This window comes from Mchenga conophoros, linkage group LG15 (genome assembly GCF_057382185.1).
Source record: "Mchenga conophoros isolate Kocher_MC1m ecotype Shallow Benthic linkage group LG15, M_conophoros_male_GT1.1, whole genome shotgun sequence".
NCBI lineage: Eukaryota > Metazoa > Chordata > Actinopteri > Cichliformes > Cichlidae > Mchenga > Mchenga conophoros.
The window spans coordinates 40,379,301-40,399,315 of record NC_140540.1 but is presented as its reverse complement, the minus strand read 5'-3'; the positions used below and the strand labels follow the sequence as shown (position 1 = coordinate 40,399,315).

The following is a 20,015-nucleotide window of genomic DNA, read 5'->3' as shown; positions in this document are numbered from 1 at the left end:
AGCGTTAGCTACTGCTTGCTAGCAACTCATTCATGGCAGGAAAACACCTGCTCAGGCTATGTGACATTTCATTTGCGAGCACAAGCAGTTTTCTTGAAAAGCCGATATATTACACGCGAGATTGTAAGTAATCGTATTTGGTGCTAATCTTTAAATACGAGGAAGATATTTTAAAAAAGAGGGGGGGATGGCCTATAATCCCACCACTGATCTGGAAGATACCATATTGACTACTTTGCTGTGACATGCATAGATTCCCCCTTTTACTCTTGTGCAGCAAAGCGTTTTAGTTCAGACCAGCTTTGCAAGAACCCCTATTTTATTTGCGCCAACATATGGGTGAGCAATGAGAAGCTTTAATTATATGATGAATACGGAGCTTGAAGACTGGATTGATTCTGTGCTTTTTGCAGTCGAGTGTGCCACTTGCAGACCACATGCCGACAGGGCACCCTGCTAGTGACCATTCCCATCCGCGCAGATGGATTACATGTTAATAACAAGCTTAACATATTCTGAATGTCATCCTGCCTGTAGGCCATATGCCAGACACACGGTTTTTGACATAAATATAAATATGATATGTTTAATCTCTTATTTTCATACATCTTGTGATGTGTAGTAGTAATATACTTTATTACATTTGAGTAAAGGTTTCGTGTGAGAAATTTAACCTTACTTCAACCATTCCACAAATGCTAGTAGCACTGAAGAGAGGTTCACATTTTTACAAACTACAGGCGTTTGCTGATGTTGTTTTTTTTACTATGTCCCCTGTGCTCTGTGCAAAATGCTTTGCATAGTAAGCAAATGATTTCATTAAGCCAAAGGCTTTCTGCCCTTTTTCTGTTTGTAAATCACTTTTCATTCAGAGCTTTGTGCAACTGTGGACTGAGCACTGTCCACACTGTCCATGTTTTTTCACCCTGTCCCATTTTATGTAGATGAAGCTTGTAGATTGCAGTTAATGTATTCAGTTAATTTCCTTTCCAAGGTGGTGGCTTTAATGTAACATTTGGCAAGTTAGCATAAATTATTTCTGATGAATTTATCCTTAACATTTAACTGTTGCTGTATTTCAGTACCCTGTGGGCTGACAGCTCCCACACTTGTTCCTCTTCATATGTTGAGGAAGGCGTGAAGTCAGTGTTGGGTCACTGGTTGGAGCTAATTTTAGATCCACTGCGATTCAAAGCTCTCTGCTTTCCTGTGAGAATTGGCCACAAATTTAGCCCTCATTATTGAGGTGTCAGTGGTCAGATAGTTAACTAAATAAATGTAATTATGCTATGTTTATTTTATTAAACTTCCTGGTTTTCACAGTTAAAATATGCAGCGTCACTCTTACAGTTTTTCACATGAGCAGCGTTTATTGAATCCTTCCAACGTGTTCTCAAAACGTGGTAAAACTATTAAACACATCAAAACTCTTGAAATTCTATAAAGTTTGAAAATATATGGAGTAAAAATTACAAATTGGACCCCCCCAATACCGGCACTTAACGGAGGACAGTTGTATTGGGGGACTTAAGTGATATACAGAAACACAGTAAAGAGTCAAGATTACAGTAAACGAGAATCAGCTGGGAATGGATTGTTCAGCTCATCTTGCATTCACATAAGAAAAAGAAATAGAACAACACATGTTGTAAGTGTGTATGTTTTATATGTGTTTTGTATCTCACAGGATTTATATACAGTCATGTAAAAAAGAAAGCTTTCACATCCCACGATTCAGTAGCCTGCAGAACAACCTTTAGCAGCACTAACTTGATATTATCAGGGGATTATTTTTACAGTCATGTGAAAAACGAAATAGAAACCTAAGTACACCCCATTATTTAATAGCTTGCAGAGCCATTTTAGCTGCAGCTACTTAAGTCATTGAATTGAAGTAATTGTTTTCTGTCACGTCTGAGGTAAGGAGAGGACCCAAACGCTTAACTCTAAAAAGGCAGTTCATTTATTTACAGCGAACAATAAATGTGCAAGCTCCAGCAGTGTGGCTCCCAAGATGATTCCTCCCGAATTCCTCACAGTGCAAACGTGCATGGCGTGAATCGTGACGACAACGAACTCCGATCCCCCGCTGTGGCTCTGCTCCCGTGGAACACCCCGCTCTCGACTCCTAGTGAAAAAATTCCAAAACACAAACGATGACTAGGTAACTTTCGGTAAAGAGGTTTTCAAAAATAGAAAGCCGTGGCTGTGCTAATGAGTCGAACTCAACGATCCAGCGTCGACTGAAGCTCAGCTACTTGTTTAAGAAGGGACGCTGGTGCAGACTGTAATCAGCTACACCTGGCAGCAGCTGATGAGCTGCAGGTGTGGCAAGCTCCAGCGCGGGAACGCTTCCAGGATGAACTGCCCTCGGTGCCCAAGCTTCCGGGTCCCGATCGTCCTGTAACAAAACATAAACACAGGGAGGGGAGGAAGGGAGAAACACACAAAACATCACACACATACACAACAGCGGAGAACTGCCAGACTGTGACAATATCAGTCTCTCACATTGTTGTGGAGGCCTGCTCCTCTTTCAAAAGTTGCTTCAAAATCATTGAAGTTTGGACATTCATTTCTTGAAGAGACCTTATTCAGTTCTCTTGAGGTCATATTGCACCATGTCAGTCGGCAAATCTCTTTGACTGGGCCATTGCGACACCTTGATTCTTTTTTTTCTTTTTCTTTTTTACAATTTTCAGTCATTCGGTTGCAGATTCGCCTGTATGTTTGGGATTATTGTCCTGTTGCGTGAAAGAATTGTATGTAAGCTGCAGCTGTTTAATAGATGGCCTCACATTTGACTCTGGAATACTCTGGCATATAGAGGAGCTCATGGTTGTTGGTGGTTTTGGCTGCAAACAAACCAAATCATGATCCCTCCACCACCATACTTGAAGTGTTTGCGCCTGATACACTGTGTTTGATTTTCTCCAAACATGGTGCTGTGCATCATGGCACATCTCCATTTTTGGATGGTCTACCTAAAAGACGTTGTTGCAGAAGCTTTATTGTTTGTTCAGATCCAACTTTGCAAACTTGGCATGCGCCATTAGCGTGCTGCCTGCTGTAACCCTAATTTCCTTCGGGATTAATAAAGTATTCTGATTCTGATTCTGATTAAGCTGTGCTGCCATGTTTTTATAGAGAGAAAAGACTTTCTCCTGGTAACGGTTTCAAAGACGCCATACTTGTTTGTATTTGTACTGTCATGAATTTTAACATTTAACATGATAAATGAGGCCAGTAGAATCTGAGATGTAGCCCTTGTGTTTTCTGCACTTTTTCTGAACGTTGTGTGCTCTAACCTTCGGGTCTTTTAGGTCCACTCGTGGGAACACTTTGGCTTTGTGTTAGCATGCCTGAATGCTTCAGACTATCAAACTACCAAAACATCAGATTTAAAGATCTATATTTATAGCTGTGGTCACAGTTGCTGGATAATCAATTAATCAAATTCATTTAATTAGCAGCTTCTGGCTGCTGCTTACCCTCTTAATTCCTATGGAAGCAGCAAGGGTGTAATTAGTTTGCAGAGGACTGCATAGAGTCCTGTGAAATGTTTCTTTTTCACATGACTTTGTGTAATACTGTTATTTCCTTTTGAAAGTGTCCAGTTTCACTTCTTACTTATCCAGCATGATTACAAGAAGTGTGAATCAAGTAAGAAGTTAAGTAAATGTGATATTGGGTAAGATGTGAAATGTTAAACACAGCTCTGCTGTAGCATTATAAAGTAGAAGAGCATCTCTTTGCAAAAATATGTTTTACTGGGTGAGACCAGGTTAGCAAAAAAGTTCAAATGAAGTCGGCAAATTGTTTCTAAATAGATGGAAACTGTTTACGATTTTGCAGAAAGAGCAAGAAAAACTGTGACGCATGAAATGTCAAATGCCACTCACAGTTTTCTGCTTAAATTCTTTGTTTACATTTGCGTTTTATCTGTGATGGAGCCATGCTGTAATAGTACAACATGACTCCATTCTTAGCCAGTGCCTTCTTCTGAATGCTCGTACATCCCCGGGGGTCCCAATGCTGCCATAATGGCGGGCATACTATTATGTACATAGAAGAACTTCTGTCTGGAAATCCTGCTCTTTCAGTTTAGCACAAGGCTAAATGGTATTTCCCCAGGACTTTCTATTGATTCTGTATTTGATTTCTGCTTTCAAGAAGTAGTTTCATGTTAGGCTGGAGGAATATAAAACAAGTCCCTCTGGGATGTACCACTGGTTGTTGACAGGACTTGTGTAATAGGTGTGACACAACCTTGTCATGTACAAACACAGTCTTCTGCTTAAGCTCTGCTTTTCCTTTGACTCACTGCTTTCAGACTATTTACGTGGTCTCTGTGGATTTGTTTTTGGTATAAAAGAGGTTGTTATAAAGAGTGATTTGCTGTCATCTTAAAATACTGAGATAGTATCATCCTGTATTGCACGTTCCTCTAAGGATGAAGAAGAACTGCAAACCATACCAGCAAAATGCCCCCACAGCCAAACAGAGCCACTGTATGGGTCAAGGACTCAATTGTTTTCCTTTACTTTTCCACTTTGACTGTGTGGGGAGACCACGGTGTGTAGTAGTCTGACTATACATTTACCACCTGTGCTGGATAATAAGGGTGAGATTGTGCATAACAATGCCCTGAAAGACAGATATGCATTTGTTGAGCAGCATGAAGAGCTGACTCGCTACAATGAAGCCTTTCTGTGTCGTGTGGCAGGGAGGGAACGTGCATGAGCTAAGCATCTCTACCAGGTCTGCAGTCATAGCACTGCAAATTCTCAGATGGCCCTTTGGCTCACCCTGTTGGTGAAAATGTGCTACTGCAGCAGAGGATTAAGTGGAAACTCCACTTTATTACGATTATATGTAGGGACGAATAGTAATTTGTACTTATAATGCTGTCAGTATTTATGAATATGACAAATGTGACAAATAGTTATTAAAACCTCCAAACCAGATTGTGTTGGTGTTTCTATTCATTACAGAGTCCTTTAAATAGAAATCTGAGGACCAGATTAACAAACTTACAGGGGGCCTGTGGCTGTTAAAGAAATGCAGCTGCTGCCATTTTTTGAAGGTGCATTTACAGAAGAGACTGACAGGATGATTGTCACAAAATAATGTTTTTTTAAGTTAATAACACTAAATCCTCAGCTTCAAGTGAGTTCAGGTAAAATCAGGCCATCTCGTGGTTTATAGCCACCGCTACCAGCGAAACAAACGAGCAAAGCAACAGCAGGCCTCTTTTTGCTGGATCATCCATCAGTGTGCCGCTGAAATGTCTCACCTGTGACCTTATATGGTCGCAAAAACAAGCCTAGATAGAAAAATCCGTGTCGACATTTTTTTCCATAAGATACAAGGAGCGGAAATTAAATCATCGAATCAGTGACATATTTACTGACATACTTATAAATATATTTATGCGCATGTGTATCTTGGTTTTTTTGTTGTTTGAGGTTGAAGCATGTTTTATTACAGTAGCTATTTTCTTTTTTTTTTAAGTGTAATTTATAATGTCTGTCATATCTGAAAAATAATTATTATAAATCTTGATTAAAAACAAAAAAACCTCTTCAAAAAAATTCTTCTTCAAATTAGGAATAAATAACCCTGCAATACTGTGCAGGATAATTAAGAGCAACAACACGGCGTTTGCCTGGGGACTGTGTATCATTTTCATTTTTTAAAATACTTGCATTAGAGATTGTGTGCACTTTCTGCTTGTGTGTTAGTTTAGTTGCATCATATGTGCTCGTCAGCTCCACCGTTGTTCCTGAGGGTTCACGTGACACCAAGGTCTGCTGCTTCTATGGAGACGGTATTCCCTGCCTACTGTACAGAGAGCCAGTACACCACTGGGAGGTGGGGGAAGATTGTCAACAGCACAGCTTGCTTCACTTTATCACCCTGACTCTTTGTTGTTGCTCTCCCTCCCTCTCTGCTGAGCTCACTTTAGTCTCCGTTCGTCCCAGGATCAATGCCGCGTGGTTTCCGCAGGCAGACCAAGAGGCTGACAGTGACGACTACTGAGTGATCAAGCAAGGCGATCAGATTGTTTCCTCATTCTAATTTGTCCAGAGGCTGCTGATGGGATCAATAAGGTCGCTTTGCAAGCTAGCCCATGTGCTTGTGCTCCTACAGGAGAGTGTGTGGACGGTAAACACTGGTCGATAGGAAATGGACTTTTCTGTGTGTTCTCGCCACTAGAGGCTGCTGTTGATCTCTTTATGAAATGCAGTGGAGACGCCACAAGACGGTGCACTGTAGATGTATCACTAGTTTATGTTTCTTATGATATATGTGCTCTTTATACGGTGCCACGAATAAGTATTTGCCCCCCTTGCCTGATTTCTTAGTTTTTTGCATATTTGTCACACTTGCATGTTTCAGATCATCAAACAAATGTTAACATTAGACAAAGATAATGCAAGAAAATATAAAACACAGTTTTTAAATGATCATTTCATTTAAGGGCAAAATGCTATCCAAATCTACCTGCCCTGTGTGACCTATTGACTCAAGAGTCAAATAAAATTTATATGAGAAATTAATTGAGCTAAAAGATCTCAAAAATAAACCGACCTGCCTTCCCAGCAGTGGTTAGACTACCAAAATCACTCTATGAGCACATCAAAAACTCATCCAGGGTGGCACTAAACAGTATCTAAAGAACTGCAGGACTCAGTTGCCTAATTTAAGGTCAGTGTTGATGAATTAACATTAAGAAAAACTGGGCAAAAATGGCATCCATAGGAGATTTCCAAGGCAAAACCCACTGCTGAACAAAAAGAACATCTTGAATCCACAAGACGTTTGGGAAAATGTTCTGCAGGCTGAGGAGAGTTGAACTGTTTGGAAGGTTTGCTTCTCGTTACATCTGGTGTGAAACTAACATCAGTTCATAGAAAGAAAGTCAGTTTTGTCCTTATTTAAATCCAAATGAATTCTTTGGTGTGACTGTAAACGAGCCTTTCATGCTTGAAAAGCCTCCAGTTTGGCTGGATTAAAATCATTTTTGCAAATGATATAAAAAAATATCGCAAATGCTTGATTGCAGTTCTTTTTGTCAAGACTGGCCAATTATCAGGGTGCATTTACTTTTTTAGCTTTTTTTCATCTTAATAAATCATCATTAACAAACTGCATTTTGCATTTACTCGGCTTATCTTATCTAATATTTAATTTGCTTGATGATCTGAACATGTAAGTGTGATAAATATGCAAAACAAAAAGAGAAATCAGGAAGTGGGCAAACGTGTTTTTATGGCAAACTATAATATATACAGTGGGGCAAAAAAGTATTTAGTCAGCCACCGATTGTGCAAGTTCTCCCACTTAAAATGATGACAGAGGTCAGTAATTTGCACCAGAGGTACACTTCAACTGTGAGAGACAGAATGTGAAAAAAAAATCCATGAATTCACATGGTAGGATTTGTAAAGAGGCTCCACGCAAGATCTCATCCCGTGGGGTCAAAATGATCATGAGAACGGTGAGCAAAGATCCCAGAACCACACGGGGGGACCTAGTGAATGACCTGCAGAGAGCTGGGACCAAAGTAACAAAGGTCACCATCAGTAACACACTACAACGGCAGGGAATCAAATCCCGCAGTGCCAGACGTGTTCCGCTGCTGAAGCCAGTGCACGTCCAGGCCCGTCTGAAGTTTGCCAGAGAGCACATGGATGATACAGCAGAGGATTGGGAGAATGTCACGTGGTCAGATGAAACCAAAGTAGAACTTTTTGGTATAAACTCAACTCGTCGTGTTTGGAGGAAGAAGAATACTGAGTTGCATCCCAAGAACACCATACCTACTGTGAAGCATGGGGGTGGAAACATCATGCTATGGGGCTGTTTTTCTGCCAAGGGGACAGGACGACTGATCCGTGTTAAGGACAGAATGAATGGGGCCATGTATCGTGAGATTTTGAGCCAAAACCTCCTTCCATCAGTGAGAACTTTGAAGATGAAACGAGGCTGGGTCTTCCAACATGACAATGATCCAAAACACACCGCCCGGGCAACAAAGGAGTGGCTCCGTAAGAAGCATTTGAAAGTCCTGGAGTGGCCTAGCCAGTCTCCAGACCTCAACCCCATAGAAAATCTGTGGCGGGAGTTGAAAGTCCGTGTTGCTCGGCGACAGCCCCAAAACATCACTGCTCTCGAGAAGATCTGCATGGAGGAATGGGCCAAAATACCAGCTACTGTGTGTGCAAACCTGGTAAAGACCTATAGTAAACGTTTGACCTCTGTTATTGCCAACAAAGGTTATGTTACAAAGTATTGAATTGTATTTTTGTTATTGACCAAATACTTATTTTCCACCCTGATTTACCAATAAATTCTTTACAAATCCTACCATGTGGATTCATGGATTTTTTTTTCACATTCTGTCTCTCACAGTTGAAGTGTACCTCTGGTGCAAATTACTGACCTCTGTCATCATTTTAGGTGGGGGAACTTGCACAATCGGTGGCTGACTAAATACTTTTTTGCCCCACTGTATCACTATATTTCACAGACTTATTAATCTTGCTATCTTGCTAACTTTGCTATGCTGAAAATCATATCAATTTATTTCAAATGTATGCATTATTATATGTAAGTCGGCGTTGTCCAAAATGCAACACATAGTATTTGTCATAGAAAACATATTTCAGTGACACTTTGCCTTTTAGACTTAATGTAATGTCTAAAAGGCATGATGTAATGTCATTCAAAAATAGTAAGAATGAAAAATTAAAATTAAATTAAAAAGTAAAAAGTAAAAAAAATAAGTTGGTCACAGAAAAACAATCACAGCGTCTTGTTAATTGCCTCAGAACCCTTCACATGTATCACAGAACCTCTTGTGGAGATTCAAAACTGTCAGGCCATTAGTAATCATCACTGCTCAAAGATCAGCTTCTACAAACTCTCCTTTTTAATTGTGAGAATCATGAGTGGCTGAAATAGTTTGTCTAGCATCCAGGTTTTTAATCCTTTTGTTGACATTCAGACTGTAGCCCTGATAAACTTGGTTATTCATGTGTGGACATTAAAGCACCCAGGCGTCATGGCTGCTATCAAATCTAAAATTTGACAGTCAAATTGGATTTAGCCATTGTATGAGATGATGAGAGTACTTGATCCTTTTTTGTCTGACATATAAAACTATTACAGCCTATGATGAATGAAAATGTAAGAAGTAAAGAAGAGACAAAAGAAACACCCTTCAACAATGTCACGAGTGCTGATGTTACATTATTTGTCCACCAGAGGGCACTCTGTAGCTTCGCTAATGGGAGTGTGTGTTTGGATTTCCACAAACACAACAAGCAGCTGCTCCAAGCAGAGTCAGGCAGAACATATGAGTAAGACACGACTTCTTGTGACAGTAAAAAAACATTATTTTGAATGTCATATTGTCATAGTTAAGAACAGCTACATACAGCAAATGTTAGAATCTATTTACATATTGGCCGTTTCTCAATTCTCAAGTACACGAACACAGCACGATCGTTCTACAAAGGGCACGGCGGTGTGCTCGATGACATCTCTGCTCCGGAGTTTTTACTGCCATTCCCTCTTAATTGAGCTGTGATTAATATTTGCAATGGAAAGATGTAGCAGATTTTTTTAAAGAAAAAAAGATATTTTAAAAAAGTATCTTAAGCACTTTGGCGAAATTCGCTTTTAAGCATCATCTGTTTCATAATGTTAAGCACAATCACTACGTGACAGAATCACAAGCTTCATCTCTCTCTTAATAAAAATAGTATACATGTATGGCTGAATAAAAACAAACAGGTGAGATGTTAGAATGCTTTTATTTTTATTTTAGTAAACACTCAAAACTTACAACAGACAGCTGCTGGGGTTTGGAAGAGAAATGAACAAATATTTAAAATCTAATCAGAATTCTTGGAGCAGCCTTCGGGATCTCCGTGTATTAACATGCTGGATTTGCTCCCGCTGAAAATGTCAACTCCCGAATTTAAATATTTTTAATGTTCTGATTTAATTCAGAGTCAGCTGTTTAAATCAGAACAGGTGAAGTTCAAAACTGACAGCTCTCCAAGACTTCAATATTAAATAAAATGGTCCAGTTATGAAGCTTAAATTGAATCTTAGCCAGACAGATTTTCTCAGGAACTAATAAAACACTGAAAAAACCAAACATTAACATTTAGAAGTTACCTAAGTGACTTATATATCATGTTTAACCTGAGTAGCGAAAGACCGGGGGTGTTAAAAACGACGTGCTGGGAGTCCGCTGTTCTCGCCGGCCCTGGTGAACATTGACCTCCCGGTCAGCTATCGAGCTGGTGGGTAACAGACGTCTCCGAAAACGTCTGAGCGCTTTTGCAAACATGTGATGTCTCGATAAATCGAGCAGATATTTGAAGCTTCCACAGCTACATTCTCGCCTGAAATATCTTAAAAGTTTATTTTGTGACACAGAAAGAGGAACATTTCAAACTTTTTAGCCGCTTTCCGCAGCTGAGTTTTGGATGAAATGCATTCTGGGATATTTGGCTGCACCAAGTTGACACAAGTCACCACCGATGCGTGCTCGATAAAACGGGAGGAGCGAGAACACATTCTGGAATTTTTAGCATACTTGGCTTGATGCGTACTATGAATTGGAACAGTGCTTGGTCTGCGGCTGATGACACGTCACAAGTCCAGTTCTCATCTAGAACTGGTTTTCAATGACCAAGTTGTAAGGCTGCATGACCCAAGGAAGTTTCTGTCCTTTAGTGCACAGACATGGTGCACAACATTTAGATAGCTGGGACACTGAAACTAAGACACATGTAGAAGTACAGATACTAAAGGATTCGTTAGTAACAACAGTGCAGGTTGATAAATGAATATTCAGCTCGGACAATCTGAATGGAAACATGTATCTTCAACTGATACATCAAAGCACCAACTTTTACGAGGAAACCCTGCCAGGTTTCTTTTAATCTCTGTATGGTGCATTCAGTTTCTCACCATTTCAACCACCGTCTTTCTTTACAAGCAGAAAATGTTCCGAAATGTATAATAGGTGATTACATAATAATAATAATAACTTTATTTATAAAGTGCTTTCAAACAAAGTGCTGAAAAAAGATAAATAAATAAAAGCAATACAGAAAAAACAATGCAATTTAAAAACATACATACAGTATCCAGCATCCATGTAGTATATACAGGTTTCTCAAAACCACGATAAGCTCATGCTCAGTGCAACACACAACCACCAAACCCTAAAAATCAGCTCTGTGTGAGCACACTCAGTGTATTACTTGTTAATCCATCACTGGATTAAGTCACACAGATTCATGCGTGTGCAGTTTAGATTTTCCAACTGATGCTGCCTTCTTTTTTTACAGCTAGAGCACAGGGACTGCTGAAGTCATAGGAAACATAGAAACACACACAAACAATGCAGGAAATGAAGCCTAGTCCAACACGTGTCACTGTGAGGCAACATTACCAATCATCGAGACACTGTGCTACCCGAGCAGCGACCGTTTTAATCTTCATAATGGTTGATTATATTCAAAAGAGGTTTAAAGACACACTCCCTGACCACAGCCAAATAATAACAGAATCTGGCTGGTGACTGGTGTTAATTTCCCACACAGTTTATAGCCCGGGGCATGTTTTTAACAAACCACTGTAAAGATGCCATCTGTTTGAATGAAGTGACCTCCCAGGCATACAATTAAACCCAGCTGGCACAAGACACAACGAGTAGCAGAGAACTCTTTACTTGACATCCACATTAATATTTCACAGTGATTCCAAATAATGGCAATTATTACTGTAGCCATCACACAGCTTTATCTCATTAGTAGTATTGCAGTTTCGCGGCTGTATGGAGTCCTGACTGAACTCTGTCCAGTGTCAGATTGGCTGATGTAGCCTGGGTTAGGCCTGTGTGCTGCTGCTGGAGCTGCTTTACATCAAAGAGCACGTCCAGTGCGCTCCAGTCGAAAGCACACACTGATCCACGCTGTGCACTGCAGTCACCCTTTGAGCAGTCAACCTACTACTACTGTTCTGCAGCTGTAAAATATGGTTTTTCTTCTCCTCCACAGGCATTCCTACCCACTCCCCTCCCCCCCCCATCCACCCCCTCCCCACCTTTCTCCTGCTGGGGATGTAAATAAGCTGGGGTTGTGCAGACCCTTGAGAAGTCCTCCCACTCCCGCTCTTCCCAACCACTGCTACCCCCTCTGACTTCCCTGCCCACTCACACTCTGCTGCTGCCGCCGCCGCCGCCACTGCTGTTCATGCAGCTGAAAGGTGCCAGGGAGATGCTCAGATGATCCATTGGGTCGTTGTGAACCACTTCGTCCACACAGCCCTAGACAGGGAAGACTAACTAGTGTGAGTGTGAGAGAGTCCTTGGGGGTGCTGCGAGCACCCTGTGAGGCCCGCCCACCTGCCAAGCCTGGCAGAAAGCTTGGCTTGTCCCTTTACTCCTCCAACCCCTGAGATGCCCTCCCCTCCCAATGATGGAGGTGAGTAAGAGAGATTCAACTTTTTTGTGTGTGTGTGCATACACCACCTATAAAAGTACACATTAGCAGAAATACACACACAAATAATTTAGGGATCATGACGCACGGAGCTACGCCGAAATAGATGCCGAAACCATTTACATTCTAGCCTCATAAACACACCAGAGTAAATCCCCTGCAGAAATGAGCAAAATATATTAGAAGACTCAGTCTGGAGCACAAGCTGTGACTGTATCTAGCCTTGTTGTATGTTTTCTCCTCCTCCAGAGGATCAAGGAGCGTCCCCCGTGAACAGGCCATCTGTGGGCTCCTACCAGAGCAGCGGGAAGAGGAAGGTGCACACCAAAAAGAAAAAAGGCACCATTACCGCCAACGTCGCTGGCACAAAATATGAAATTGGTATTGTAATTTGCTTTCTTGTATTTATTATTGAGAAGCATTTGAAATTTTTTGACAATAGAAAAAAAATGAGTAAAATAAACATACAAGCCACTGTCTGGTGTCGGGAAAGATGAAATCTTCTCTCACCATGACTGAGGAGCTCGTAAAAGATTCCACTACAGCGCGTTTAACGCAGAGTCTCCGAAATTCAAGCGTCTGAATCTTTATTTTGATTCATTCCTTGTGAAAATTTCATTTGTGAGTGAGACCAGCAACTCGTGTGGTAGAATTAATGTTCTCTGACAAGGTGAATTTCTATTAATCTCGGAAACAGCCCTCAGTACGGCTTACTCTGTCTGTCAAAACCCCACAAAATCCAATCACAGTGTTTTCACAACAATAAAATCTAATTTGCTGCGTTGGATTGTTTTTAAAGATACCACCTTTATTTAATAGCTTCAGTTAAAACTAAAAGAGTTGCAGTCCAGCAAAACACTTCTCAAAGAGACAGCTTGGCTTCATATACATGCATAAATCTTTGTTGAGGTAATATAACTTAGAGGTGAGCTTTTTTAGATTGGCTGAAATAGCATTGTAAGCATTCCTCCCATGTTCAATATACTATGTGGCAGCAGGGCTCTCAGGGGTGAACTACAACCTATGAAACTAAAGAGTCAGCAGCAGAAAGTAGAAGTTGGATGCTGCAGGGATCTTGCAGGTAGATGGAAGTCCAGCTGTGAGTCAGTCAGCTAGCTGTGACGAGACCCTCACAGTGGCCATTCTGAGAGTAGAGCAGAGCTATTTTGGAGGGAAATTAACACTAAGGGCCAGATAGATGGCTCATTTTTGCTGTTACCTTTTTTTGCAGCTGTCTTTTTCTGTTTCAGAATTGATAGCATTACGAGAAAAGGTTAAAGGTTAGGGAGTATGTGGTTGGAAATCTGCTTTACACACACTGAGAAGGGAATGCCGACTCTACCCTGAGGATGTCGATTTAGTAAGATGTGTAAGAAAGGCCGATTAAATCTTTTTTTTGGACTCAAAGCCCTGCTAGTAACTGCAAGCATAGGCCTGCTGTGATGTAAACCCTTCCTGTTCCAGTTAGCAAAACACTGTGAGCCTCTACCTACGTTAACAGATGGATGAAGTCACATCGGAAACACGCAACATTAGGCAAGCCTTCTCCAGGTTTGTGGAGGCTTTCAAGAAATTAATTAATACCTTGTTTCGTTAGGGCATATGAATTTTTCATTACTCGCTGAATAATGAATAGTTGTTGGATTAATGTCCAAATGGGCTTGCCACCTATCTCTCATACTATGGGGTTTCCAGTGGGATTTGAATGCATTACAGACAATTAATTTATCTTTTTGAAGAGAGGCATTACGATTGGCTGCTCTGCAACCATGCCATGAATGGTAAATATTGCTGTGAGCTTTTTGATCTATAATCTCCGGGTCTCATTCCTCCCCTAATGTATGCAAAAACAAAATTTAAGCCTTGCAAAATGTTTGAGTGAAATATTGATCTGCAAAGCAGAAATAATTGATTTGTGGGTCCAGGTCATTTCTTATTCTTATTCTGCATCAATATCATTGAGTTGTTTTGCCGTCGTGGATATGTATAGTCAATCCTCTGGGGGTGTTTTCCTAAAATCAAAGTGTATGTAAAGCTTATTTAAGTGACTGCATGTCTCACTCTATTAATGGAATACAATCTAATGAGAGTGTTTCCCTCACAGTTCGTATAGTCATCAATGAAATGGACTTCATCAAGACCCGTGATGATGATGAGACTGCCAACCTCATCTGGAACGACTCAGCTGTGCAGCATGAGAAAATCGCTGAGCTCAGGAATTATCAGGTATACATGGTTACCATGTTAAGTCAGTACACCTTTGTTAGTGGTTCAATAGCCTAGAGCGGCGGTCCCCAACCCCCGGGGCCTCGGACCGGTCCGTGAGTCGTTTGGTACCGGGCCGCGAGAGTTGAGGCTCAGGTGTGAAATGTCTGGTTTTCAGGGTTTTTATCGGTTTTCAGCGTTATTTTGTTATCGTTTTTATCGTTAACTCGGTTTTCCTGGGTCTTTTCACGTGTGTTATGAATAAATCTTTTTTTTCGGTACCGGTACTAGTTTTATTTTGTTGTATTTATCCGCGACACCTTAAAGGCCGGTCCGTGAAAATATTGTCGGGCATAAAAGGTGGCGCAAAAAAGGTTGGGGACCGCTGATCTAGAGGTTATAGAGGAGAGCTCTCTGGATAAGGGTTCAATTCCTCTGCTGACCAGGAAAATATGGCTCTTAATCTTTGGAGCTCAAGAATATGGACCGAGACGTCTGAAAAAGATTATTATTTGAGTAGGAAAGGTGAGATTTTACCTTCCTCAAGAGTTTAATTAGAAGAATGTGAAAGATGCCTCTGATTGAAATGCACTGTCAGTAAAAACAAGATTTAGATGCTGTAATAACCATGCTGCTTATAACTGATTTTTCTATTAAAACTCTACTTTTTAAGATGCCATAGACGGTTTCTTACATAGTCAGAACAAACTATTAAATGAAATGTGAATAAATCTTAGCTACCAGAGGTTTGCCAAGAATTAAAGATAGAATTTCAAAAAAAGGTCATTCGTGTGTGTGTGAAGAAAAGGAGGGTTCGCTGCTTTATTATCCTTCGGTTGTGTAAACCACAACATGTCAAATTTATAGCGTGTAAACCTGCTGACGTTCAGCTTTTGATCAAATAAATGAACACAGGAAGCATCATATGTAAACTTTAGGAAACAGCTGTTTCCATGAAGATCGTGACTGGGATTGTTGAACCTGATGAACCCAAGTGTTTCTGTACAATGTGGTCAATCCCACCCAGGGTCTCTTTGCAGTACCAGTCTGCCTTATTTCTGTCTACCACCAAATGACAACTATTAAACTGTGAGTATATTTAAAAAAGAAAGGAGGTGAGAACAGATGGGAAGGAGGCGGTATTTGGAGAATTTTGCTGGAAGACAACTGAATGAGAGCATTCACTTACAATAATAAAAATTAAATAACAATTAAATAAGTCATAATAGGAACAATTTAATAAAATATAACTGAACAAAAGGAAAAGTGATAAGCTGGCAGAAGACAGAGTCTGGCTTCTTGGCCTCCTTAAACCATCAGAGGAGTGAGAGCAAATAGTAAGGCGGGGTGAGCCCAATGAGAGCAAACATCTTCCACAGAGACGGGAAGATTGACGGGTAAACTGACAAGTTGTGAGCAGCAGGGGATGTTTGGGCGGGTTTCAGACGTCACCTGTGAAGTTGATAAGAAGGCCCTGAACAACAAGAGTTGTTCTGAGTTCTCCATGCTGGTCTGAGAGTGATCTTACCTCTGTTTGACCCCCCCCCCGCCCTGCTGAGTGAACTTGGCTGATCCCGGTCAGCTCTGAGCATTAGCTATCCATCTTCTCGAGCGCTTATTTGATTAGACTGGGCACTAATGATCGATTAAATCACAGGCTAGTCAGGAATAGTATGGCTTGTTAGGAAAGGGGCAGCAAGAGTTCAGCTAAGTAGATTGAATATTACAAATAGTGTAACAGCTTAACATGTTGTAACGTGGCTAATGTTTCACGTAGAACTGGTGATGTCAGGTTTTTTCTTTTTTTTAAGTGCTCCCTCACGCTGCCGTGGTGCTTCATGAGATAATTTTTCAGAAGAAAAGTAGAAGTCCCTCAACAATTGGTTTTGATTTCCCCTCACGAGTCACGTCGTCTCGCAGCATTGGCATAATTGTGCAATCTCTTCCGAATCCCTAATTACGTCTGTCTCGTTTGGATAATAATCACGCATTCCCTTTACCCTCTGCATCCTTGTTTTTTTTTCCCTTTTCCCCCTCCCTTCTCCTACTCTTTCTCCCTCTTTTAATTTTTCCTTTTTTCCTTTTAGTGATGTACTGTGAGAGTTTGCTGTCAAGTTTCACTTCATATGAGCCTAATTAACGCCCCTGTTCAGGCTCATTTGGTCAAAGAATACAGAAAACCCAGAGTTTCTCCTATACCCCCACCTCCCTTTCGGCACATTCAAAGCAATTCATTCAACTGTCACTGCAGGAGCTTGCGATGCAGAACCAATTACCTTGGCCCCTCTGAGTTGAGATTGATCTTTTTTTTTTCCTCGCCTCTTCCCTCCCCAACCTTTAAAGTATAAAAAAAAAACCCATGGTAAACTAAATAAAGGTTAAGAAAGGTCTCAGCGTCACCTTTTTGTTTTGAGTCCGTAATTGGGCATAAATGTCAGAACATTGTAAGCTCACTTCAGGTTGCTGCCTTTAATGTGCTCATTTTTATGAAGGGGTGGGGGTGAAATTGAGTGGCGTAATGGCCCTAACAACATTATTATGTCTGCATGTCCCGTCGCAGAGAATTAACCATTTCCCTGGGATGGGCGAAATCTGCCGAAAAGACTGCCTAGCAAGAAACATGGCCAAGTAAGTTTTTTGTTCCTCTCTTACAACACCGGCTAAATTAGAAGACGAGTTGAGTTGCAGATGTGCGTGAAAGCCTGCATGCGCTACAAGGTACAACAGGGTGTCTGCAGCACTGCACACTTAGGAGACAAACAAGTAGACACTGCAGTGAAAGCACAACCGCACCTTTAAAAACTACAAGTGGCTGACTCTAGATAGTTATAAAAGGAGAGAATAAAACACATTTATGTTACTCTCTTTTTTATCTCTCCAGAATGATCAAGTGCCAGCCTCAAGAGTACAGCTTCATACCCAAAACCTGGATCTTCCCTGCTGAGTACACTCAGTTCCAGAACTACGTCAAAGAGCTACGCAGGAAACGCAAGCAGAAGACCTTTATAGTCAAACCTGCCAACGGAGCCATGGGCCACGGGTAGGTCAGAGGCTAGCGAGCGCGCTGGTGCAATCTGTACGCATCCAGAGGAAAGCGGAGCGAGCAGAAGGAGAGAGTAGCTGAAGGAGATGATAAGTAAGTGGGTGAAGGAGGAAATTAGCGCTAGAGCAAATGGAGGACAAGCACAACAAAACAAGGCAATAAGAGGTTTGTGACCCTGACATGGGTGTCTGTGGAAATAGCATTATAGCTGGGACCAGATTGAGTATTTGAGCTGAGAGGGTGTGGTGAATCTCATTGTGGGCTTCATTGTCCTCGATGGTCACACTCTCCATAAATCAGAGGTTATCGCCGCCATTGGAGGACACACACACATGCACACATGGTTGCTGGCAGTTACTGTAGTTCCCCCCCTGAAGGTCTCTGCATGTGATTATTGGAGTCCTTTATGAGGCACCATCAGCAGAGACCAGTCAGATTAGAAAATGGACAACGATGGCTGCTGCAGGGGACTCCGTCTCTCAATAGCATCGCTTTATCAGAAGATGAGCCGGCTGTGGCACCTGAATGCATATTTCATACTTTGCGGTCCCGTGGGCTGAGTGCCTATCTCATGCTTGTGATGTCATGCGCCCGTTGTATGTTTTAACTACAGGAGGGTTGAAACATGAAGAGACCAAATGCAAGCACAGAGACTTGGATTTTTTTTAAATGTATGAGGTACACGTGTGCACTGTAAGCAAGCAAAGAGACAAAACCCCAGCAAGCAACACAACTGACCTAGTTTGAACTGTTTAGCTTTTGTTGATGAGCAACTTGAGTAACTTTCAAAGATGTAACCAGTGATGTTTTTGGCATTATATTGAGAGGTGTGCCTAAAGGAGGAGGCAGACAAAAATTATGCAAAACAGTGTGCGTTCGATAGATCCTGAGGAGGTCCAGGGGGTGGAGGGGCACAGCGCTCTGATGATGCACCTCATTCTTTTTTTGCTATTTAATATCAAAGAGAAAAAGGTAAATATCCTAAATTGTATTTCATATTCTGACATGAAGCAGGCAGTCAGGGTCGATTTAAGCTGTGTGGTGCTCACAGTCACATAGCCAAGCGGAAAGGAAGTGAAGTGGTTTCGGTTTTAAATATTCAGGCCAGGCTGGTTTTTGTAGCTAATACAGTTTTATAGGATAGAAAAATAAATAAATGAATAGATGGAATATTTTTAGAGGCTAAAATATGGGAAAATAATCTGGTTTGAATGTTGCACCATTTCTATCTCAAGCTCTGAAGAATATGTTGAAATTTCTGAAAATCCCAGATATTTATTTAATATTCTTTCTGACTTATTATTCTTTGAAAATATGATCCCTGAAGTGTGTGTATGAAGAAATCCTTTGGAGTGCCATCATCACTGGCGCCAATAGGTGGGGATATTGAAGTACAAATAACTCAGCGTGCTTCACCTCTCCCTCTAATTCTCTTTGAATTTGTCCTTTCTGGTATAATGTGCGCATTACTTATAACTCCATGCTGCACTAAGCCCTTATTTATTAAAGAATAAAAGGCAGCAAAGGCTGAATTATTGCAATACATTAAGAATATGAAAGATGATGAGTTTAGCTCGACCACTCAACGGCAGGCGGCTCACAAGATTAGATTTTTCTCTTTTTTTTCTCCTTTTTTTTTTGCATGGTGTGACGCGGCAGGAAATTAAGTTATATCTACCCCCTGTAATTTATTTTTCCGTCAACCAACTAAATGAAGTTATTGTTTGTGTCTGAAGCCCAGCTTGTTATAAGGGAAACAAAATAAAAGCGCGTGCAGAGCTTAAAAAGGCGAGATCCCCTCCAGTGCCAAATTAAATAGGCAGGGGAGAGTGGGCCGTGATTATCTGACACCCTGGCTCATCAATCATGTCGTCTCCTCTGCTACTTCCACTCGACTAACTAACACTGTTAACCCTGTCTTCATCATTCAGCTTTCTGTCTGCCTGTTTGGAAAGCCCCTCACATTGTCCATGAAATCCCCCCTCCACATAAAAACTGAAAAAACTTTGAGTGCTGCAATAAGCAGGCAGGTAAAACGCTCGTCTGTAGTAGAGAAGTCGCCGCTAATTGATAAACCCAAAGTAACAGCGACATTATACTCGAGTAGATCTACAAGTAATGAATTTTTTTTAATCAAGCTTAGCTAAGACCTTATTTGATCATAACCTGAAAAACTAAACCTTAGTAACCCCCCCCCCCCCCCCCCCCCCCCTTTGAGGCTTATCAACAACAGT

General features: G+C 41.1%; 1 protein-coding gene across 3 annotated transcripts in view; it reads left to right on the top strand.

Annotated features, from left to right (window-relative positions):
* ttll7 (tubulin tyrosine ligase-like family, member 7) overlaps positions 1-20,015 on the top strand; it is an 82,202-nt gene that overhangs the window by 494 nt on the left and 61,693 nt on the right. For all 3 annotated transcript variants that reach the window (XM_085246348.1, XM_085246349.1, XM_085246347.1), the window contains exons 2-6: positions 12,090-12,515; positions 12,783-12,914; positions 14,638-14,759; positions 17,299-17,366; positions 17,620-17,778. In XM_085246348.1, coding sequence (XP_085102474.1) covers positions 12,491-12,515; positions 12,783-12,914; positions 14,638-14,759; positions 17,299-17,366; positions 17,620-17,778 — 506 coding nt within the window. In that variant the 5' untranslated portion in view covers positions 12,090-12,490. The remainder of the gene's footprint in view (positions 1-12,089; positions 12,516-12,782; positions 12,915-14,637; positions 14,760-17,298; positions 17,367-17,619; positions 17,779-20,015) is intronic.